Source organism: Hippocampus bargibanti, linkage group LG20, assembly GCF_051943395.1.
Source record: "Hippocampus bargibanti isolate YZ-2025 linkage group LG20, ASM5194339v1, whole genome shotgun sequence".
Taxonomy (NCBI): Eukaryota; Metazoa; Chordata; class Actinopteri; order Syngnathiformes; family Syngnathidae; genus Hippocampus; species Hippocampus bargibanti.
Genome location: NC_142753.1, coordinates 4148280 through 4172835, shown reverse-complemented (window position 1 = coordinate 4172835; position 24556 = coordinate 4148280). Strand labels below are relative to the sequence as shown.

General features: G+C 42.1%; 1 protein-coding gene across 1 annotated transcript; it reads left to right on the top strand.

The window, feature by feature from the left end:
• The first annotated feature begins 418 nt into the window (after positions 1 to 418).
• Positions 419 to 24148, top strand: LOC148882737 (zinc finger protein 516-like). Its single transcript, XM_089023101.1, has 5 exons — positions 419 to 746; positions 16306 to 17586; positions 20034 to 21041; positions 21116 to 21180; positions 23409 to 24148. The coding sequence occupies exons 2-5, from the start codon at positions 16446 to 16448 to the stop codon at positions 23457 to 23459; spliced, it is 2265 nt and encodes a 754-aa protein (XP_088879227.1). The 5' UTR covers positions 419 to 746; positions 16306 to 16445; the 3' UTR covers positions 23460 to 24148.
• Positions 24149 to 24556: the final 408 nt, after the last annotated feature.

Genomic DNA, 24556 nt, shown 5'->3' with positions numbered 1-24556 from the left:
CAGGTATGTAGAACACATAAGGAATTTGTCTCCGGTACTACAGACTACACAAGTATCATCAATAACAACCCACTTCTTTGAACAGTGACATGCCTGACAACTAAATATGGAAAGACATTCCGTATATATATTTTTATATGTGCGTATATATATATTTGTGTGCCTGTATCGCGAATGGCTGCCGCTGCTCACCCGTACAAAAAAATCCCATGACTGTAAAGTGTCCTTGAGTTTTGAAAGGCTCTTAGAAATTAAATGTATTATTATTATTATTATTATTATTATTATTATTATTATTATGTATACACTATATAAAATGGTGCACTGTCCCTTTAAAAAAATGCCATCAATTAATTTGCACTATTTCTCCTTAGTTGAGCTTCGTCTAAAACAAGTTGACGAGCAAGTAAGGGGCGAGTTGGATCACCCACCCATCGGCGCCGTCTAGTTGCTGGATGCTTGGCGCGTGCGCGCATCCACGCACGGCCACCAGGCGGAGATGCTCAACCGCTCCCGTTATTAACGTTATTAACGTTATCTCTGGCGTCACTCGCCTCCAGGAACGAGACGGCACCCACCACCCGCACCATCACCGCTGGCTTCGACAGAACGTGGCGGGGACAGGTGCACCCCATCCCGGCCGTGATTTCGACTACTGCAGCGACAAAGTTACGGGAGAAGCAAGTATGTCGCCATTGTGAACCGAGTAGTGATGGGATTCCTCCGCCTTCTGCACCCCGAGCGAGGTAAGCAGACTTGAGTACGACTCCAATTCGGAGTTAGCTACTTGTCACTTTTCTTGTTGTTGTCCCGGGACAACTATCTCCGCCGGTTATCCCCCCTCCTCACTCACTTGTCCCGACTTCCACTCTTTTCTCGTTTTCGCCTAGTCCATGTTCGTTTTTAATCAACAAAGTTGGCGCAAACAAGGCGACCATTGTGGAGGATCAGTGGTGGATTAACGGGCATTTCTTGTTTCAACACCTCCCCCACCCTTGCATGGCTCTTGCATCTCTTTTAGACAGCTCCGTGAAAGCCCTTCTTGAAAGTCAAATGTGTTGAAATGTATCTTGCTTTGGGGGAAACCCAGTAATGATGCGTCGTGCTTGTTGTTTCCACAGTCTTAAAAGGGGATTAGCGAGCAGGCCACTGTTCTGCCTGGGTAGCATCCCAAATGATAAACACATCTAAATATATTAAACCAACATGAAAATCAATAATAACAGACGGATGCTACATAGAAAAACAATTGTGGTCAAGTCATCAATTTATGTTCAGACATTTTTGGGACATGCTTTAATAATTGCTGAGGTTGTTGATGAATGCAATGTGAATTTATTTATTTATTCAGGGAAAGCAATTGAAAACAAGTTTTAATTTGCAACGGTGAAGAAATAAAAACAAGAAAGTTGCATAATGTCACATAATAAAGTACATTACATCATAGTGCATGGTGACAAAAAGATTCACAACAGGTGCAACGATCGTGTTCTGTAATCTTTGCCAACATTTTGGAATATATTGATTAATATTGATTTTGAAGCAATGGAAGCAAAATGCAGTCCTGCTATGGCTACTTGCTATGTCTGTCAATCATTTTAATAAGCATTAGCATTCTCAAAGCGATTTTTGATTTATCCTGGTGTCTTGAAGAAACGGGGAGGGGGGGGGGTAATAAAAATGTCATTTAAAATGACAAAAGGACACAAATTTCGGACTCTATAGATACACATCTGCAATCCTTTTGGGACATAGGAATAGTCTAAATCAGGGGTGTCAAAGTTATTTTTTGCCGCGGGCCACATTGTAGTTATGGTTTCCTCTCGAGGGCCGTTATGAATTTGGGGAACCCATTAGAATGTTTAAATCCCTTCAAATATTACATATAGAGCACACAGCAAATTAATGAATAACTCGTTTTCAAATCTGAAGTCAAGAATAATGACTTTTATTGTGGTTGACATCCAAAAATATGAAATTTTGGCTCAGATTTTAGCAATCATCATGGAATTTAACAAGATTTTCTTTCGCGGGCCGAAAAAAATGATGTGGCGGACCGGATTTGGCCTGCGGGCCTTGACTTTGACACCTGTGGTCTAAATATTTCCTTGATCATTATGGGATCATTGATTTTAATTTCTTGAATGCAAAAAATTTCACTTTGTTTAAATCTGTTAGTTTTGCACAAACTAAAATGCCCGTCAAGGTCAATTGACAAAGTCTATCGAAATGCGAAGCGTCACAAAAGACACGTCGCTATAAAATCATCTTTAATGTGTAAATTGCTTCACTTTTCATTCATTGGTTAATTGTTCAGTGCTGCTGCGTTGGTTAGCAACATAATACAAATTGATGTAGCAGTCAAGTCTTTAGTGCCCATCAATCTGTCGTTAAACAATAACAGGTGTGTTCCATAACCCCAATTTCTTCATGCCAATATTTACCCCCCACACCCTACCCCATTTGCAAAACAAGCTCCAAATTCCACTTGCTTCCTTCTTTTTACATCCGCTGTGCTCCCTTTCCCCACCCTACCCTTGCCGTATGTGGCCAACCCAACATGTGGGGAGGTAATCCCAGCTATTAGGGTAATCTCCTCAGCATGACGATCAATAGAGGAGGGTGCGCGCCATCTACCAGACGAGAGAGGGGGAGAGGGAGGGCATGTGATGGTGGGAGTATGGTGCATATATGAGGGAGGGGGGGGGGGGGGGGAATTTGGGCGAAAGAAAAAAATGATTTAATCATAGAGATTGGGTCAGGGGGGGCTGGACAGGGGACATGGCTTGGGGGATGGGGACATACTGAGCAGACAAAGATGAGACGGGGCAAGGCCATCCTTAGTGGCTGACACATTTGTGAACTGGTTTTAGCTTTATGTGGTTCTCTCACGAGATTGAAGTATATTCATCCAGTCATCAAGGTGCGTTCAGGTACGTTGGCCTACCTGACCCCTCTAAAAATTACTCCAGTGTTACTTTCTTTTTTGTGTGTATGTTTTCTTTTTGACAACCACACAAAATTTAATGAAGTCTGGCAAGTGTTTGAAATGACTTTTTGAGGAGGGAGAGCTCGTGTTTTTTTTTATAGTGACTGTTTGAATTTGTGAAAAGTGTTACATGACTGACTTGATTCTCACCCTGTTGCATCCCTTTAAAGCACAGGTGTCAAAGTCAAGGCCCGCGGGCCAAATCCGGCCCGCCACATCATTTTTTTTCGGCCCGCGAAAGCAAATCAAACTTGTTAAATTCCATGATGATTGCTAAAATCTGAGCCAAAATTTTCATATTTTTGGATGTCAACCACAATAAAAGTCATTATTCTTGACTTCAGATTTGAAAACGAGTTATTCATTAATTTGCTGTGTGCTCTATATGTAATATTTGAAGGGATTTAAACATTCTAATGGCTTCCCCAAATTCATAACGGCCCTCGAGAGGAAACCATAACTACAATGTGGCCCACGGCAAAAAATAACTTTGACACCCCTGCTTTAAAGGATAACCGACACCATTTTTTGTTTCCTAACTGACATCAGAAATACGTTTTATAGCATCTAAAATACCCAAAACACGCACGCTGATATTTTTAGCCAAATGCAAAACACCAATAAAATGACTTAAAGTGTCCCAAAACTGCCACAAATCAGCTCGAAACTGGGGAGATTCAAAGTCCCGCCCCCTTGTTCGTAACGGCACGCCAGGATACTCCTTCACAAACTGCCTTGCTCCAGAATCAAAACAATGGCTTCAGAGAGTTCAGATTCGGAGAAGATGCTTAGTTGTTACTCATCCAGTTATGAATATGATTCAAATAGTTCTGAAGAGGAAAGCATAAATGTTTGCAACCGATTAAAGAAGTCCTTCCGTATTATTTCGAGCCGTCTGCAAGCGATGAAACCGGTGAATATCTGGACTCCGATGTAGCGCCCAGAAAATGCACAAGATGGCGCACAAGCTCCGTTGGAAATGGGCTTATTTGTCCGCTGAGAATTTGTGTAAACTTACTTTATGCATGTTACCGCAATTGGCTGTGACACACGATTCACCATCGCGTTTTTTATGTAGTTTTCCTTCTAATTTCACAATCAACATGGTGTTTTCAGACGAAAAAAAGTACCCAAAATGCATTGTGTGTCGCTTTCTCGGTCAGGGGTGTTCCCTCCGTGACGTCACTTAGGGCATCGTCATTAACTCGAAAATAAGACTTCATGAATATTCAGTGTGAGACTTAAAACATAAAATATAGCTATATGCGGTGGAATCTTTGTAAAATGCGCTCAGTAGAAGTCATTTGAAGTGATTTTAAAAATTATGGACGCAACTTGTTTGGAGGTGTCGGTTGTCCTTTAAAGATTTGTTTTGAAACGGTGCGCGAGATATATCCAGATGGAAGGTGGCGGCGACGAGTAAGACGTTGCGCCCATACTTCCTTTTCTTCTGAGACTAGATTCCGTGAACGCGTAAGGGAATCGGGTTACTCTAGAGCCATTCTATTCGTGAGCAGCAAGGGCGGCGTAAAAGATGCAGTAGCCCCAGACGGGGGGAAACCTAATCCAAACCGCTGCTGCCAGCTGTCATTCTTCTGCTTTGCCGCAGGGCAAAATGGCTGAGTACGTATTGCCTTACCGCACCGTGATCATCACCTTGATCGGCGCTTGAGACTGTTAACTCATTCACTGAGAAACGATGCGCAAAAATGTGTCCCAAAAAAAAAAAAAGATGAGTATTCGGTGACAAAAATCGAAGTGACAAATTTACATTTTTCTTCTTTGCTCAAAAATAAAGTGAACAGAAAAAAATTGATCAAAATGCATGCACAAATCTGATCCTGGTAAAAAAAAGGGATGAAGGAAATAAATTTATGACAAAACGATACTACAATATCAAAAAAAAAAAAAAAGGAAAATTGAAGAAAAAAAAGAAAAATGTACTCAAAATAATAATTAAAAAAAGGTAAAATAGAACAATAATGCACATGAATTAAAAACGCACACAAATGTCTTTCTTGAATTTTACTGACAACAAATACTGTCCCAAAGTATCTTCATCACTCAGATTAGGGAAAAGGTGCTAAAGTCAAGACCCGGGGGCCAAATCTGCGAAAGCAAATCAAGTGCCGTGATGCTTGTTGCTAAGGTCCGAACCAAAATGTAAAATTTTCCCATGTAAACCACAATCACAGTCATTTTTTTACTTCAAATTTTAAAAGTAGTTATTCATTAACTCCTTGACTCCCAAATGATGTGCAAAAACATACTTCAGTGCCAGGGTTTTTGTCATTTTCACTTAAATTGCAGGACCCACAGAATATTGAGTTTTAGGACTACATACTATGCAGCCTAAGAAACCTTAGACTCTCTTCTTTCATCACCAAAAAGAGTTAATTCCTAAATGATATGGGTCTGGAGGTATTTGAACTTGAAATGCCGATAGAAAGCTAGCTATCTACTAGACAGCTAATAGCTAAGTAACTCCGATAGAAAGCTAGCTAGCCAATAGACAGCTAACAGATAGCTAGCTAGGCCTACACTCAACCCGGAAGTAATTCAGATAGAAAGCTAGCTAGCCAATAGACAGCTAATAGATAGATAAGTGACTGGGATAGAAAGCTAGCTAGCTATCCAATAGATAGCTAGCCAGCCAGCTAGATAGCTATATAGCTAATAGCTTGCCAAATATCCGGCCAGGGAGCTTGATAGCAATCCATACACATCTAGTAGTTGAGTGAAGGCCTAGCTAGCTATCTGTTAGCTATATATTAGCTAGCTAGCTTTCTATCTGAGTTACTTCCGGGTTGAGTGAACGCTGGCGCGTGTAGCTGCCGCTGCTCACCCGCAGAAAAACTTATCCTGTGACTGTGTAAATGGCGGTGGCTGTACAACAGGCCAATACTGCCCCCTCGTGCAAGGCAAATACATTGCTGACCAAAGCTTTCGTTTTTGATCGAAGATGGTGACCGTCTTTTCGGCGTACGACCAGCATACGTGCATCTGTCCAGCGGTTTGAAACCAACGAGGCCATCGAGAGAAACACTTACTTTGAGTCTAGGCTGACCTTGCCGCGATAATCTAATCCCTTGTCGAGAGTGCTTTTTTTAGAGTGGAAGTTAATGCCCGCAGATTATACACTAGTGTCTCCCACACCAGCCAATCCATGCCAAATACCGATCGGGTGCGCAAAATCGGAAAAGTTAGCCACCAAAACCAACGATGCCCCAGAGACTATTTCGGGGGAAATAATGAACGCGTTTGGCAGCGTTCGCCTTTTCCTCGCGGCTTTGATTTCATGATAAAAGGGCCACTCGCGAAGCGGCTTGCCTAGTGCCGCGAAAAAGAATCATCCCCGTGTATGTTGTGTAACTGCACACTGCCTTGGCTAGGCGGCGGGGCAAACGAATAAAAGAAAAGATGCACAAGTTAAAAGAAATGAACGAACGAACGGAATGGATGAATGACTAAATAAATAACTAAACTAAATAACTGATTAAATAACTGAATACAGTAAAGTCTCGTTATATCGATATCGGATATATCGATAGTCCCGGTTATATCGATACTATTTCTATGCACGCACGGAGAAAATTACATGCAAACAGGGTCGGATATATCGATAGTCCCGGTTATATCGATATTTTTTCGGACTCCCTTGAATATCGATATAACGAGACTTTACTGTACATAAATAAACAACTGAATAAATAAAGTACCAACTGAATAAATAAGTAACCAACTATCAAAGAGAAACTATTAAAGGCCTTCTGAAAGAAATAACTAAATAAGTAAACATACAGATAAAGAAAGCAAGCAAAATGAATGACTAGATTACTATATAAAAACAAAATAAATATACAAATAAATGAATAAATAACTAAATAGCTGAATAACTAACTAACTAAATAAATAAATGAATAAATAAGTAACGAAAACGGTTAAAGGACAACCGACACCATTTTTTTGTTTCCTAACTGACGTCAGAAAAATGATTTATAGCATCTAAAATACCCAAAACACCCAGGCTGATATTTTTAGTCAAATGCAAAACACCAATAAAAATGAGTTTAAGTGTTGCAAAACTGCTTCAAAATGACCTCGGAAATGGCGAGTTTTAGAAGGTCCCGCCTCCTTGTTCTTGACATCACGCCAGGATACTTCAGAGCGTTCAGATTCGGAGAAGATGCTTTCTTGTTACTCATCCAGTTATGAATATGATTCAAATGGTTCTGAAGAGGAAAGCATAAATGTTTGCAATCGATTAAAGAAGTCTTTCCGGGTCATTTTGAGGCATCAGCACTGATGTGTAGCACCCAGAAAATGCAGAAGATCGCCCAAGCTCCGTTGGAAATGGGCTGATTTGTTTGCTGGGGATTTCTGTCAACTAGTATCAAATAGTAGTCTTGGTGCAACACAATTCACCATCGCGTTATTTATGTGTTTTCCTTCTAATTTCGCCATCAACACAAAGTTTTCAGACCAAACAAAGTACCCAAAATGCATTGTGTGTCGCTTTCTCGGTCAGGGGCGTTGCCTACGTGACGTCACTTCAGACATTGTCATCAACTCGAAAACAAGACTTCCTGAATATTCAGCGCAAGTCTTAAAACGTAAAATATAGCTATATGCCGTGGAATCTGGAAAATACGCTCAGTCGAAGTCATTTGAAGTGATTTTACAAATTATAGACACAACTTGTCTAACTAATAAATAAATAACTAAATAGATAAATAAAGAACAAAAATAAATGAATGAATAAATAACTACATAAATAACTAAATAAATAAACAAATACAGTGAGACCTCAACTTACGAACTTAATTGGTTTCCAGACAGAGTGTTTAAGGAAAAAAGTGTGTATCTCGAAAAAAAAATTCCCATAGGAAACCATTAAAATGGGAATAATCCGTTCCCGGGTTTCCATAAAATATACTTTTCAACTAAATAAGCCTTAAAACTACACACAACATACCTTATTCTATGTATAATAAATGTGCTATTGTATTGTAATGAAACAAATACACTGCATTGTATCATAAAGTCACTTAATTTACATTTGTGATGGTCATTTATGGCTTGATGGAATGGCGTTGGAGGTCAAAGGTCATAGGGAATTGCTGTTTGGAAAGAGAGGCGCATTAAATGACGACTGTAATTAAAGAAATAAACTGTGCTGTCAAATAAAGTTTTATTTACCTTTTTGATGGTCGTTGATGGCTTATGGAAGGAGAGTCACCTTCCGTAAGAACTATTGGTAACTTAACCTCTGGTGCTGTTCGGTCGTGCGCTTCCGCCGAAGATCACTCCGCCAGCCGTGGTGGGTGTGTATTATGAAAATAGTGCTTATTATAAGGTCTAATTTCCATAAATTTGACGTTTGTAAGACAAAAAGTTTGTAAGTTGAGGTGTTTGTAAGTTGAGGTCTCACTGTACATAACTAACTTTTTTTTTCTTTTTTTTACTTCCGGGTTGAGTGAACGCTGGCGCGTGTGGCTGCCGCTGCTCACCCGCAGAAAAAATATCCTGTGACTGTAAAGTGTCCGTTAGAGTTTTGAAAGGCGCTTATAAATGAAATATATTATTATTATCATTATTATTATTATTATTACAAGTTAAACTGCACGGTCGGCGGCTGTTTAAATCTCTTTGCGAAATGAGGCTGATTGCCCACATCCGGCCGGCTTCATTCTTGCGAAATCGCTCGAGGAACCAGCTGAGGACGACTGGGGCTTGGAGGATTGATTTGTGGCTTTTTTTGACACACGGCAGAAAATTAGATCAATACCGACAGCTCTCTCTGATGTCTAAGGATATCAAAATGGCCACCGACACCATATATCCATTCCCCTTTCTGATCGCAGTCATCAATGCAAGTCTGAGATGTCCCGAAAACATTTTGTGACGATATGAACATTGCGACCACCCACTTGGTAATTAAAGTCTCCATTAATTAATTCATTGCCAGACAATGCGCAAAAATGTGTCCACTCCAGTGCCAGGGTTTTTGTCATTCGCACTCAAATTTCAGGACCCACAGAATATTGACTTTTAGGATTACCTCAACATTCAATGCAGCGTAAGAAAACTTAGATCATCTTTTTTCATTAGAAAAAAAATGTACTTCATAAGTTACATGGGTCTGTACATAAGGCAAATGCTGCCAGAGGTCTGACCAGCACTTTCTCGGGCACCCTCCCCCAAAACTAATTAGGAAATGGCGCTCCACATCTTGTTTTTCAATGGCACTGAATAAGTTAAAGGACAACCGATACCCCGGACAAGTTGTGTCCATAATTTGTAAAATCACTTCAAATGACTTCTACTGAGCGCATTTTACAAAGATTCCACCGCATTTGGCTAGATTTTACGTTTGAAGACTCGCGCTGAATATTCAGGAAGTCTTGTTTTCGTGTTGATGACGATGTCTGACGTGACATCACGTCAGGAACGCCCCTGACCGAGAAAGTGACACACAATGCATTTTGGGTACTTTGCTCGGTCTGAAAACATCGTGTTGATGGCGAAATTAGAAGTAAAAACACATAAATAACGCGATGGTGAATCATTGTGTGTTGCACCAACACTACCAATTGCGGTAACACCATACAGAAGTTGACACAAATTCCAAGCAGACAAATCAGCCCATTTCCAACGGAGCTTGTGCGCCATCTTGTGCCTTTTCTGGGCGCTACATTGGAAACCAGACGGCTCGAATTGATACGGAAGGACTTCTTTAATCGATTGAAAACATTTATGCTTTCCTCTTCAGAACTATTTGAATCATATTCATAACTGGATTAGAAACAAGAAAGCAACTTCTCAGAATCTGAACTCTCTGAAGCCATTGTTTTGATTCTGCAGCAAGGCAGGGTGTGAAGGAGTATCCTGGCATGATGTCACGAACAAGGGGGCGGGACCTTCTCAAACTCATCATTTCCGAGGTCATTTTGTTGCAGTTTTGGGACACTTTAATTCATTTTTATTGGTATTGTGCATTTGACTAAACATATCAGCCTGCCTGTTTTGGGTATTTTAGATGCTACGTTTTTCTTATGTCAGGAAACAAAAAAATGGTGTCGGTTGTCCTTTAAGAAAGAAATATCACAACTGTCTTATTTTTCTCCTCTCCTTCCTGATTTGTTGATAAAATGCAATTTCATTGAATATTTCTGCTCGCAAATCCTCAAGTTGTCATTCACTTTTGTTTTTGCCAGTTTTTTTCCAGTTTTTACTAGTTTTTGTAATTGTCTTCTGTCTGCCTTAGTCTTTGCTCTCTTTGATTTCATACCATCAGTTTTGGCTCTTGATTTCATACCATCAGTTTTGGCGCATCACGCACACCGGCGGGGGCTATTTTCATGCAAGAACATGCTCTTCAGTATTCTGCGTCATATTTGGTTGCTCATTCGTACTGACATTTTGCACGTTTTAGCATAATCGAATTTGGATTATGGACAATCACCTTGAATTTGAGGTGAACATACAGTGAGACCTCAACTTACAAACACCTTAACTTACAAACTTTCCGTCTTACAAACGTCAAATTTATGAAAATTAAACCTTATAATAAGCACTATTTTCATAATACACACCCACCACGGCTGGCGGAGTGATCTTCGGCGGAAGCACACGACCGAACAACACCAGAGGTTAAGTTACCAATAGTCCTTATGGAAGGTGACTCTCCTTCCATAAGCCATCAAAGACCATCAAAAAGGTAAATAAAACTTTATTTTACAGCACAATTTATTTCTTTAATTACATTCATTATGTAATGCGCCTCTCTTTCTAAACAGCAATTCCCTTTGACCTCCAACGTCATTCCATCAAGCCATAAATGACCATCACAAATGTAAATAAAGTGACTATGATACAATGCGGTGTATTTCTTTCATTGCAATACAATAGCACATTTATTATACATAGAATAAGGTATATTGTGTGTAGTTTTAAGCGTATTTAGTTGAAAAGTATATTTTATGGAAACCCGGGAATGTATCATTCCCATTTTAATGGTTTCCTATGGGATTTTTTTTTTTTTAGATACACACTTTTCGCCTTACACACTCTGTCTGGGAACCAATTAAGTTCGTAAGTTGAGGTCTCACTGTACTCTGTTTTTGAATCAATCCAGTACCCTGAAATGTAGCTCCTCAAAGCTAACCCCATTCGCGGCTCAAAGATATGCTCTGTGTTCGGCGTTGACATTATTGTTGTCGATTGTAAATTTACAGGATTATTATTATTATCAGATGAGCGGGCTTTGTATTTACCCAACAAAAAAAAAAAGATTTGTTTGATGCCGTTTGATGAACACGGACAGGATTATTGGTCAGAAAAACAGTAGATGAGAGGTGCGGCTTAGTGAGCTAGCGAGCAAAGCTCTGGACACAAACATAAGGACAGTCGGTCACGTGCTCGCTCTCCGGTCAGCGGTAGGCTTTGGCACAGGCCCGCTGCGACTGTTTGTTAGGAATATTTAGATGACCTCACCTCAAAAGCACTTGAGATATATGGTGAACAATATAGCCATGCCGCCATACTTGGTTACAATGTAATGGCCGACCTAAGAATAGCCACAAAACACATTTATGTTGCCTTGCAGAAAAAAAACAATCATATTCAGTCGTGATGCTATTTGTAGTCCTTGGCAGGAAATTACACCATCAGTTTTGGTGCATCACGCACACCGGCGGGGGTTATTTTCATGCAAGAACATGCTCATACACACCAAGAGCACACGGCGGTCACACCGTAGGGAGTTTGTGCTGAGCTAGTTGCAGGACGTCAGGATGAATCAATGTGGGGACAGCTGACTGGCCATGCCTATTCATCTGCCAAAGAAAAGAGAGAGAAAAGGGGCCAGAAGCTTTCGAAAAGATATGCGCAAGCACCCCCCCCCCCCAACCCCCGGAGCAACATTACTTCGCGCAAAGGCACGATGAGTGCAAGGGGTGAACAAATGAGGAATGAGAGCGAGGAAAATATTTTATATATGTGTGTATGTGTATATTCAGCAGTGGCAGGCTGTGGATTTTATCACTAGGCCTTCAGAAGTGCTACGCCTGAATCAATCCAGACTGAACACAAATGCTGTGTGATTTACTAGAGGGTACCATTAGCCAGGAAATAACTGACCAACCTTTCTTAATGATTTTCTTGAAAAGTCCGCCTTGAAAATAGCTTTAACAGTAAATCTCCAACCAAATCATTTTCTTCCATTGCTTCAGCCATTGCGGGTTGAAAAAAAACGCGATGAAATCAACACAAAGAATGCATTTGCTTATGCATCTCGCTATAGATACAGTATGCTAGCTCTGGCCAGTATGCTCTTATCACTAGCCGCTATTGATACTATGATTTACTAGTGAACAGCCAATCATGTGACTAGCCAATCATAGTTTGCGAAAACATTTCCAGCGCCTCGAAATCTAATTGGTTAAAGCAACAGTTTTCATCGACATTTATTTTATGCTTCAGGGCCTGCAGGACTGATTGTGAAGGCGTCCAGGTCGATTTCTGACCCTGGTAACAAATGATGGCTGAAATGTGATTGGTTAAACGCCTAAATACAGAAACACACTGGAAGCAGCACAACAGTGGAAAAAATATGAAAGGAAGCTGAAGGAAAATTGGGAATTATTTTATAAGAATTCATGGACAACATATAATTAACATCAGTCCGTGATTCAGATATTTTTAGGCCAGCAGAGAAGGCTTTGCTGGCCCTAACGGTCCGTCACTGGGAATACCACAGCAGTGTTTCAGAGTGATTTGAAAATCATTTTGCTTCAATAATTTTGAATAGTTTGTTACTTAGTCCATACTGAACAAATTTATTAAAAACAAATAACAATTCAAACAAATATGTTTTTAATGGTGATAGAAAATACCCAAAACAATTCATATGAAAAATAATACACCTCAGACAAAAAACAGAAAACAAATCTAATTATAAAGCACTTATTAAAAAACGTAATTATTCGAGCTCTTGCATTTATAATAGTATGTCACAGGAAATCAAACTGGAAAAGAATGTCAAGTGTCAACACTTGATGGCAAATGGACAACCAGCTAACCAATTTGCAAGAATGATGTGAGTCATATTTAGGAGAGTTCCACTTTATAGGTTGCTCTTCATGCTGTGGTGTCCCACCCCCCAACCACAAGACTGATGGCCTCCTTATTCCCATCTGTTGACTTCATCCCTATTGTGCTTTAACCATCACCCCCTAATTGCCACCCTCAAGTTTCCCCTGCACCCCCCCCCCCCTTTAAGAGGAGGACGGCGCGCTACGTTAGCCGTACGCTAATCTGCCGGCGTCTGCAAACACTGGTGAAGGGACTCCATCCCTTGCCCCCTTCCCAGGACAGATGCCTTCTGTCGCCCCTCCAGAAAAATCACCTCAGTCGCACTCGTCCGTACGAAAACCAGCAATTGGACCGCAGACCGCGGCCTCTCTTGCTTAAACAATGACACCCCCCCCCCCCCACCCCGCGAACACTCGACCGAGACGGCAGGGGCCCCCCTAGACGTGAAGTGATGTGACAGTTGTAGCGCTGCCGACACAATAGCAGGTTCGCTGCCCGGATGGCGATCGGACTGCAGAGTGTACGCCCCCCCCCCCCCAAAAAAAAAAAAAAAAAAAAAAAAAAAAAAACGTTGCCGTGTGTGTTTGACCCAGTCACATGTCCGGCAAGCTCGTTTCAGAACAGGCGCCATTGTGCGCCTAAGCGCGTGTCTCACAGCGACTTCAACCTCCTTATCCCACAAGTTTGAAAAGACGAACAGTAACTGTGCTTCCATTGGAAACGTCTGAGGACTCCAAAATGGAAGGTTTGATCTTCGACTTTTTTTTTTATCTTTTCCTTGCAAAACAGTACAGCGATAAAGCATGTGCATTCTCGCCGTCTTCTCAGTAAAACGAAACCAAACTAAAGAAGCGTGGAAAGTAAAACCTGTACCGGAAGCGACAACAAACCAACGTAATGAATGTCAAGAAAATAAAGCACAGTCATCTGCTGGTCAACTATGGGATAGCAGTTATAGACAAATGTATCAACAGCATTACAGGAACCATTGAAATCCTTCATTAACTCATTCACTGCCATTCACACATTTATTCGGGAATTGAAAATATGACCCGAATTTGTTCGAGTATTGATTGTTTGGGTGCCGATCAACGCTGGTCAGACCTCTGGCAATTGTTTTCCCTTCCACGAGGGGGTGGCTTTTGCCTCTTATCCACTTTGTTACAGCTTCAGGTGTTGGTAAAGCGTTCTATAAATCAATGTGTATTGTATTTTGGACAGCCACCACCATTTCAAGCTCAGATAACTCCAGACCTATAGAATTTAGGAATTAACTCTTTTTTTTCTGATGAAAGAATAGAGTGTCAGGTGTCTTACGCTGCATTGAATGTTTATCGAGACCTAAAACTCAATATACTGTGGGTTCTGGAATTTGAGTGACAATGACAAAAACCCTGGCACTGCATTTTTGCACATGTCCAGCAGTGAATGAGTTAAACGGCCATGCTGAACATGCCACCGCCAAACAAGACCGTCATGTCAGCGCTTGGCATAAGTGTGCGTTTCCATGTTCACCAAAGTTGGGACATAATGGATTATTGATCGTAAATGAGTGGGTGCTGACCCCGAGGGCCCGTCCTCACTGGGCCGGCCGGGAATGAATATGTCTCTTTATGCTTGGCCTCACACACTCAATTTGGACAGAGGCTGGCCTGGTGCTCTAATAGATGCGGACAGCCGCCTCGCCACCGGTTGAAGGGACAATAGGTTTCCCTACTCGGGGCTTCTGTCATTGCAAATTGTCTTAAATGGATTGTTGGTGTTGAGTTTGCGCTCATTTAGGACGTGAAACAGAGTTGAAACGACAACAAACAAGTGTTTGGGTCTTGAAAATGGTTCTCCATTAATTAGCCTGGGAATCAATTCTAACTCTTTTGAATAAATTGCATGGATGACTTTTTTTGTATTTTTACACCCTTCCTCGGTAAATATTCATGAAAACAACCAGCTACAAATTTGACCTACTGTCCTAAATGAATAGATGGTTTGAAAGGGGGGGTAAAAGAAGCGATTCTTATAAAACAACAAAATCCTTCATTAAACCGGTCTGGTGGGTTGAGGTTCAATTTATTTTAATTAGGCAACATTCGTAATGCTGATGAGGTGATACCGGAGGGAGTGGGGCAAATAGGCCAGTCGTTAGTCAGGAATGTAGGAACAATCAGTGGGGCCACAGGGAGTGGTCCTCTGCTCCCCCAACCTGAGATTAGGGACCTATCATAGCTGTGTCCGGCGCCGCCATGTCTGGACATTAGGGGTATATAAATAGGGCCGATACGACCAGTCAGACTTTAGTTCGCTGACGAAGCCTCTTGGATAGGAGGCGAAACGTCCGAAACCTTCGAATTTGTACAGATGACAGCTGAAGAAACCTTCTCATCGATGGACCACTCCTGTACGACTGAGAGCTTACACAACGTGTCCTAAATGAAGCCTCTCCCGCCCTTTGTCATGTGCAAACCGCATTTTACACCCACAGAAAAAAATATCTGTACTGACTGTAAAGTGTCCTTAAGAGTTTTGAAAGGCGCTTATAAATGAAATGGATTATTATTATTATTATTATTATTATTATTATTATTTTACCACATCACATTGGCTCTTTGAATGTGTTTTTCATATGCAACTTTTGCTCGCCGGTTTAATTTTTGCCGCCTAATGAGGAGATGTAACAGAAAGGAGAGTCCGGTCATTTCAAAATAAGACGTTTCAAAATAAGACTGCTCGACTCATTTAACTCATTCACTGCCATTCACGAATTTATTTGGGAAATGGAAAATTTGACGTAGAGCGCCATTCCTGAGTTTGTTCAGGTTTTAGTTTTACTTTTGTGGGGTGCAGCACTGGTCAGACCTCTGGCAATGTTTGCATTTGCCTTTTGTCCATGTTAGCGCTTTGTTACAGTTTCAGCTGTTGTTAAAGCGCTATATAAATCAATACGTATGTATTGTATTTTGTACAACCGCCCCCATTTCAAGCTCAGATAACTCCGGACCATTAGAACTTAGGAATGAACTCTTTTTTTCTGCTCTTCTGTGAAAATGACAAAAACCCTGGCACTGGAGTGGCCAGATTTTTGCACATGTGTGGCAGTGAATGTTAATAAATAAAATATGAATAATGAATTATTGTATCCCTGTCCGCGGCCCAGTATTGATTGATCCACGGACCGGTAGCGGGTTTTGGGACCGCTGCGCTAAATGGATGCTATTGTGTTTCAGGTTGACTCGAGTTCGCGTATCGGAGCAAAATGGCGGGATCAGCCCAAAGCGGAGATGCTTTCCAGATGTCCGCCGACCTAACAGTTCTCTGAAAGCGACCTTTTTGGGGCAAAGTCCCACCTGCAGCACTCGTGGAATCGATGGAGGCCAAAGCGAGGCGGCAGGAAGACGCACCGCCGAAAGACTCTGAGCCGGAGGACGACGCCGCTTCGGGCCACGTCTGCGGCGTGTGCGGCCGCAGCTTCCCGCTCCTCAGCTCGCTGTCGCAACACATGCGGCGACACACTCGCGAGAAGCCCTACAAATGCCCCTACTGCGACCACCGCAGCGCGCAGAAGGGTTCCCTCAAGGCACACATTCGGAGCCACAAGCTGGGCCTGTTCGGCCTCGGCGACCCCCAACGCACCTCGGCGGACATATTGGACGCTCCCGAGATGGGCAGAAAGAAAACCAGCAAGAAAAAAGACTCTGAGGTCGAGGAACTGGACTTTTCTTGCAGCGTGCGTGGCCAACACTTCCCCCAGGTGCCGTCGCACATGAAGCAGCACGGCGGCGACGCGCAGGACCACGGCTGTCGCATCTGCGGCCGCCGCTTCCGCCAGGCCTGGTTCCTGCAGAGCCACATGCGCATCCACCGGGTCAAAGCGCAGCTGCGGGGCGGCAAGACGGACGAGCCGCCCGCCACCGTCAACGGCGTGCCGCAGGACTCCGCCGCGCTCGCCAACGACGAGTGCCTCTACGAGCTCTGCGCTTACTGCGGACACTTTTTCGTGGACCGCAAGACCTTGCGAGCGCACCAAAGTTTACACAAGCACGGCCACGATGCGCCGCCAGACCGCCAGGCCTCGCCGGTCACCAAGAACCGTTTTCTGGAAGGCCTCAACCTCACTCCGAAGGACGCCCGGACAGACAGAAATGTGGGCCGGAGAATCCCGGAATTGGATCCCGTGTGCAGCTTCCAGGCCTGGCAGTTGGCCACCAGGGGGCGACTGGCAGAAGCTGCCGAGAGATCCCCGAGCTGGCAGGAGCAGCCGGCCGACGCCGAGGCCACCTCGAAGGGCCAAGACGTTGCCACCAAACCAGAGAAGAAGAGAAAGCCCAGCGAGGTGCCGCCTCCCGGCGCCAAAAAGAAAAAGGGCGATGGCGGCCTCGAACAACCCGAGAAGAAGAGCTGCCAGAAAGATCGCATCTTGCTCAATGGGCTCGGGCAAGCTTTTTACGAAGCGTTGCAACACAGAGCCCAAAAAGACAAAGCCATCAACAGCAATCACCAGCAGGAAGGTAACAATCAATCATTTTGACAAAATAGGGGAGTGGAAGGCATATTTGGGGGAAAGATAAAAAAAAAAAAAACTTTTCTCTACAAAATAAAAGCTCATGGGCGAAACACAGCAACCCATTAGATGGAAAATATGACAACCATAAAGGTTATTACAAAACCTAGATTAAAAAAAGATAAATATTAGGAGAGAAAATCAAAGTGACAAAATTACATTTTTCTTGTGGAAAAATATTTTGATCAAAAATAGAAAAATCGATCAAAATGCAATCCATTTTTCACGAAAAAAAGTGATGAAGGAAATACATTTGTGAAAAAAGATACTAAGATATCAAACAAAAAATGGAAAAATAGAAGGAAAAAAATATGAAAGGGCATGGAACTGGACCTTCCGCACCCTGCCCACCACCTTTTCCAGCAAACGATCCATGCACACCAATCCAGCAGATATTTATAACCGCTTCTTCCCCCTCGCCATTGCCTTTTGTCTTTTTATGCTGTCCGTCTCAGCAAACTCTTGAACTCACTTCCTCCCAACATTCACATCGATTCTCTTCCACCTTCAATCCCATCTCAAAACCCACTTATTTAAAATTGCATTTTCTGTTTAGCTCTTTCTCTTGTTTCTATTTATAATTGTATTCTATTTGTGATTGTATTTTATTTATTACAGTACCTATGCTTGTCTGTAAAGTCCTTTGAGAGCTTTGAAAGGCGCTTAAAATAAAATGTATTATTATTATATATTGTTATGCGGCGAGACAGCAAGCAGGTGGAAAGATGATAAAAGTTCACTCAGTCAGATGCAGGAAGGGTATTGTGAGTTTTCTTTATATGAAGTTGTGGTTGATATCAGTTTTCGGCTGACCACAGGTAACACTGCTCTCCTTTCTCCCTCTTCCTCCTCGAAGTGACTGGCTCAGTCTGGTTTTAAAGGTGCTTCACCTGAGCTTCTGGCCAATCAGGTCCCAGCGGCAATTGGCCATTCCCAGGTGGTTGCAATCAGCTTCTCGGAGTCAATTAGTGGTCGCCCAACTCTACTGTTTTGAATGGGGAGAAATGCGCGCCTTTCTCCCATCCAAAATCCAGAAAACATAAAATGATTTAACATTTCTTTTGGCATCATGACGTATTATTATTATTATTATTATTATTATTATTATTATTATTATTATTATTATTATTATTATTGGATTGGATTGGATTGGATTGGATTGGATTGGATTGGATATGCGTCTCACACATTTCACAGCAGCAAAGTGATGAAAGGAATGAAAGTAGAAAAACAAAATACATGAGCATTATTATTATTATTATTATTATTATTATTATTATTATTATTATTATTATTATTACTCAACCCGGAAGTGTCTCAAATACATAGAAAGTTAGCTAGCTAATAGATAACTCATAGATAGTTCGCTAGATAGTTGAATAACTCAAATAGGTAGAAAGTTTATAAACTAGCTAATAGATAGTTAGCTAGATAGTTGAATAACTCAAATAGGTAGAAGGTTAGCTAGTTAGCTAATAGATAACTAATAGATAGCTAGATAGCTAGATAGCTATCCAGCCAGATAGCTAATAGATAGTAAATAGTTAGCTGGCTAGGTAGCCAGCTAGATAACCAGCTCGTTTGCTATCTCAAGTCAACAAACCGGGAATCTAACTACACACCAAAGGTGATTCATATGACCAGCTCAAGTGTTTCCGGTAAATGTGCGGGTGTATAACCTATCTATCTGGCTATCTATTAGCTATCTATCTAGATAGCTATCACGCTAGCTATGTATTTGCTAGCTATTAGCTATCTGAATCAGAATCAGAAAACCTTTATTCGTCCCACAATGGGGAAATTTGCAGTCCATAGCAGCAATTTGAAAGGGGATGGGGGGGGGGGGAAAGGATAGAAAACAAGATATTTTAAGCATAGTAAAATAAAAATGTCAACTGTATACTGTAAATGTGCAAAACCGTTTCATAAAAAAAACTGTACATAGTGCAAGTATCAAGAAAGGCATATTGATATATGTAGCTGTACTGCATCAACCCATATTTACAAGTGTCCAGTTTTTTTTTTCTTTTCACATGTGATCATTGAGAAGCTAGCTTGCTTTCTATGTATTTGAGTTATTCCGGGTAGCCGCGTGGCTACCACTGCTCAGAAAAAAACTTAGCTTGTGCCCTTGAGAGTTTTGAAAGGTGCTTGTAAATGAAATTATTATTGTAAATATAGTAAATGAAAGTAATATTATTATTATTATTATTATTATTATTATTGTTGTTGTTGTTGTATGATGATGCGAGTGCAGTGTGTTCTACCGAAGACAAATTCCTTGTGTCTTCTACATACTTTGCACAATCAAAATGATTCTGATTAACTCCAAAAAACAGCCCCTCGGCCATTTGAAGTTCTTGGCCGATGTTTTTTCATGTTTCTGCCTTTCAGATGAGAAGCCTTTCTCGTGCCAGCACTGTGACTTCCACGCCGCCGACGCCACCCTACTCAGGTCTCACGTGCACGCGCAGCATCAGGACGGCAAAGAGAAGGCGGTCAGTGGTTCCAAGGCCTCCAGGTACGTGGACTACCTCAGGAAAAGGAGCGCTCTGCTCACTCAGCCATATTGGAACCCTTACCCCGGCTTGCCCGGTGAGTCCAACGTCAAAACGGAGACGCCGGACGACGGGGGGACGAAGACGGGCAGCGCTTCAGGCGGGCTCCTCAACTTGTCGGCGCGGAAAGGACAAGATGGTCTTCAGAAAGACGCTCTGCTGCGGCATGCGTGTCCGTATTGTTCCCATGCCTCGTTGTACCCTGAGGTGCTGTGGATCCATCAGCGGGTCTCGCACAGGGTGGGCAACGGCAGCTCTGCGGCCCCCAAGTGGGCGCCGTGCGCTAACGGCCTCCGAGGTCCGAAAACATCCCGGTGCAGGCGCACAGGACCTCCTCCCTTCCTCGAAGGGAAAGACTGCCCGACGTTGCCCGCCCCCCGAAGCCGCCGCCTGCAACCGCCTGCCAAGAGCCAATCGGGTGCCAAGTCCAAGACCCCCAAGGACGCGAAAAACACACGCGTGAGGGCAAAGTCCGAACAGAAGCCGCCGTCGGCGAGTTCGTCCGGCAGAACGGCGGCGACGGCGGAGGGAAACTTCCCCAAAGAGGGCCTGGGCTTCATGTTGAGTCACGGCGGGGGGTCGAGCGACTCGGATCGCCACCGCTCCCGCACCGCCCCCGCTCTGAGTCCCAAAGGGGCCGAGCTGTGGACCGCCATGAGCACCTGGGGTCACCGGGCCTACTTGGAACCGCTGCTTTACACCCAGGCGAAGAGCAACGGCGCCCCCGTGGCGGACACCCCCCCGGATTTTGATGCGGCGAGCCTCCTGAAGGGCTACAGTCCTCACGAGCTGGCGGCTCTCTACCAGCGTTGGGGTTTTGTGGACCCGAGGCTGGACCCCCAGGGTGAGCGGCACCTTTGCACCCAAAACCTTCCCCGAGAGTCTTGATGACGTTTTGACATTTTTGTGTCTTTTCAGCAATGTTACGGCTCAACGGACGTTTTGCAAGTGAAGTCCACCGCCCCTCTGAAGTCTCCAAGCAAGTAAGTTTCACTTTCCAAACGAAACAAGAGTGTACGTACGTACAGTGATACCTCGGTTTACGAACCCCTTGGCTTACAAACTTTTCGGTTTACGAACGTTAAATTTCTGGAAATTTTACCTTGGCATACAAACTATTTTTCGGGATACACACGGAGCACAATAAGTGATGTCGTTCGCAAACAAGCCTGTTCTCCTAACAAGGAAATGGCAGCTGACTTTTTTTGTCCTATATTCCCTGCCCCCAGTCTTCGGTTAAAGCCACGTGATTGGTCAAGGACGCAGGGAGTTGCGGGGGTAAACATTAAAGAGACAGGCAGACAACAGAGAGAGAGAGAGAGAAAAAACAGTGAAATTTGGACTCGTTTCAACTTTGATAGTTCAAAGGCAGAGTGTAGACTGTAAGGTTAAAATATCCCATCAATCAGGCTCCAGAAATAACTCGCACAAGCCATCTGTACACTTGATGCAAAAAGCTATCAACCCAGTTAAACAGAACACAATTGATGAGGAACTAAGTAACATTATCGCAGAGAAAGCAGCTACAAGGGATCATTCCTCAAGATGGTGAAAGAAGGCTACGTTCCTCATCAAGTGTTTAATGCTGATGAAACCGGCCATTCCATTCCATCAAGCCATAAACGACCATCACAAAGCTCAATAAAACCACTTTTTTATACTGTACAGTTTATTTCTTTAATTATAATACCATAGCACATTTATTATACATAAAATAAGGTGTATATTTTGTGTCGTTTTAAGGCTTAGAAAATTAGGAAGTAGAAAATTATGATTTATGGGGACCTGGGAACGGATTATTCTCATTTTAATGGTTTCCTATAGGCAATTAATTTTTGGGATACACATTTTTCGCCTTACACACACACTATGGTAACCAATTAAGTTTGTAAGCCAAGGTATCACTGTACTAGCTTATTTGGAGTGATGGCAAAATGAGGCTTCATGAAGCAATGAAGCTTTCTATCCAAACAGTTTGCTTTTTGGCCAATGCCAATCACGAGGCCTCATTTGTTCGCCATCATGTGGAAAATAAATGTCATGACACAAAGAGTGATTAACTCATTCACTGCCAGACGATGTGCAAAAATGTGTCCACTCCAGTGCCAGGGTTTTTGTCATTCTCACTCAAATTCCAGGACCCACAGAATATTGAGTTTTAGGACTACATTAACATTCTATCTGTCTAGCTATCTGTCTAGCCAGCTATCTATCTAGCTGTCTATCTAGCTGGCTATCTGTCTGGCTATCTATCTAGCTATCTGTCTATCTAGCTGTCGATCTATCTAGCTATCTGTCTATCTATCTAGCTATCTGTCTATCTATCTAGCTATCTGTCTATCTATCTTGCTATCTGACTATCTAGCTAGCTATCTGTCTATCTAGCTAGCTCTTTAGCTAGCTATCTAGCTTGCTATCAATCCTTTACAAGGGCAAAGTCCTCAAAGCTGAAAAAGGGGGTACTACCGGGTTGAGTGAACGCTGGCGCGTGTGGCTGCCGCTGCTCACCTGCAGAAAAAAATATCCTGTGACTGTAAAGTGTCCTTGAGAGTTTTGAAAGGCGCTTATAAATTAAATGTATTATTATTATTACATTATTATTATTATTATTATTATTATTATTATTATTATTATTATTATTATTATTATTATTATTATTATTAAATCAGCGTAAGAAACCTTAGACTCTCTTTTTTCATCAGGAAAAAAAGAGTTAATTCCCAAGTTATATGGGTCTGGAGTTATCTGAGCTTGAAATGGGGGCAGATGTCCAAAATACAATACAATAAATAAATAGTGATTCATATAACACTTTAACAACAGCGAAAGCTGGAAAAAAGTACTGGCATGGAAAAAAGAGAAATGCTGCCCCCTTGTGGAAGGGAACAAAACTTTGCCAGATCCATCTCGTGCAGAAAAAAACCAAAAGTCAAACACATTCGGGAATGGAGCTCTGCCATATTTTCAATTCCCAAATAAATTCGGGAATGGCAGTGAATGAGTTAAAATGCTAACTTGAATTGTATTATTGTAAATTGTCAAAATGTATGGAAGAGGATGAGGGCCAACAGAAAATAATAAAAATAGAATTCAGAATTCTCATTTTTATCTCAGAATTCATTAAAAAACTTTAAATCGGAATTAGTGTTTGTCATTCTCAGTGTCATCCCTTCTTCTTGACTGTCATAAAGTGGAAATGTCTTCTGCACAGGTGACCAACCGCTACACTTCCACCTCAGGGTCTCTTCATAAAGGAACGTGAAGACCATCAAAGATACACAACTCTGCTGACAAAAAAAAGTGTTGCTCTCACGCACACACACAGAGCGATTGATGCAAGAACAAAAAAATCACATGAGAATGTTATCGAATGTTCCAACTAGCTTAAAAGTTTTGATTGTCGGCAGGAAATGTTCAGCTCCAAAGATGTCTTTGTATTTTCGGGTTACCCCTCTTGCTGATGTCACGTGTTTGCAGACGTATTTAGTGTGTTTATACTTGTAGTTTTTGATTCATTTGTCCCACACACAAAATGTGTTTGTACCAAAACAAAAAGCCGTCCATTTTGTGGGACATGAGAATGACGGGTTTTAATGTTTTTTTTTAGTTTTTTTTTTTAGTGGGGGTGCATAATTTGTTCAAGGTCTTGGAGTGTTTCAACTCCACTTGGAATGAACAAACAAATCACGGGAGTCCAAGTTTGGTCCTTTGTGGCCAAAGCTTTCCCACATATGTTCAATCGTTCCCTGGTGAAATCCACTTGATTCAAACGATCGGCTCTGGAGGAGCCCCAATCATGATCATTTGATTCAAGTGCGATGCAACAGGGAGGCGTGGGAAAACAAACAGCAAAGCGGCCGTCACGGACTGAGGTTTGACACCTGGGCTCAAAGTACTTCATAGTTGTAGTTGAAAGTGTTGAAAGAAAGAAAATAAATAAAAAAAAAGCTACTCCGAGCCCTTTCTGTGGGTCTGACCAACATTCACTGCCTGACATGCAAAAATGTGTCCACTCTTGTGCCAGGGTATTTTGTCACTGTCACTAATTCCAGGACCGACAGAATATTGAGTTTTAGGACGACATAAACATTCAATGCAGCGTAAGAAACCTTAGACTCTTTTCTTTCATCAGGAAAAAAATAAATGTTAATTCCTAAATTATATGGGTCTGGAGTTATATGAGCTTGAAATGAAGGTGGCTGTCCAAAATACACATGGTTTATATAGCTGAAGCTGTAACAAAGTGCTAACATTGTCAAAAGGCAAATGCTGTCCCCTCGTGGAAGGGAAAAAAATGGCGCTCTCTCTCTCATATTTTCAAGTACACAGTATACAGTACACATTTGTGAATGGCAGTGA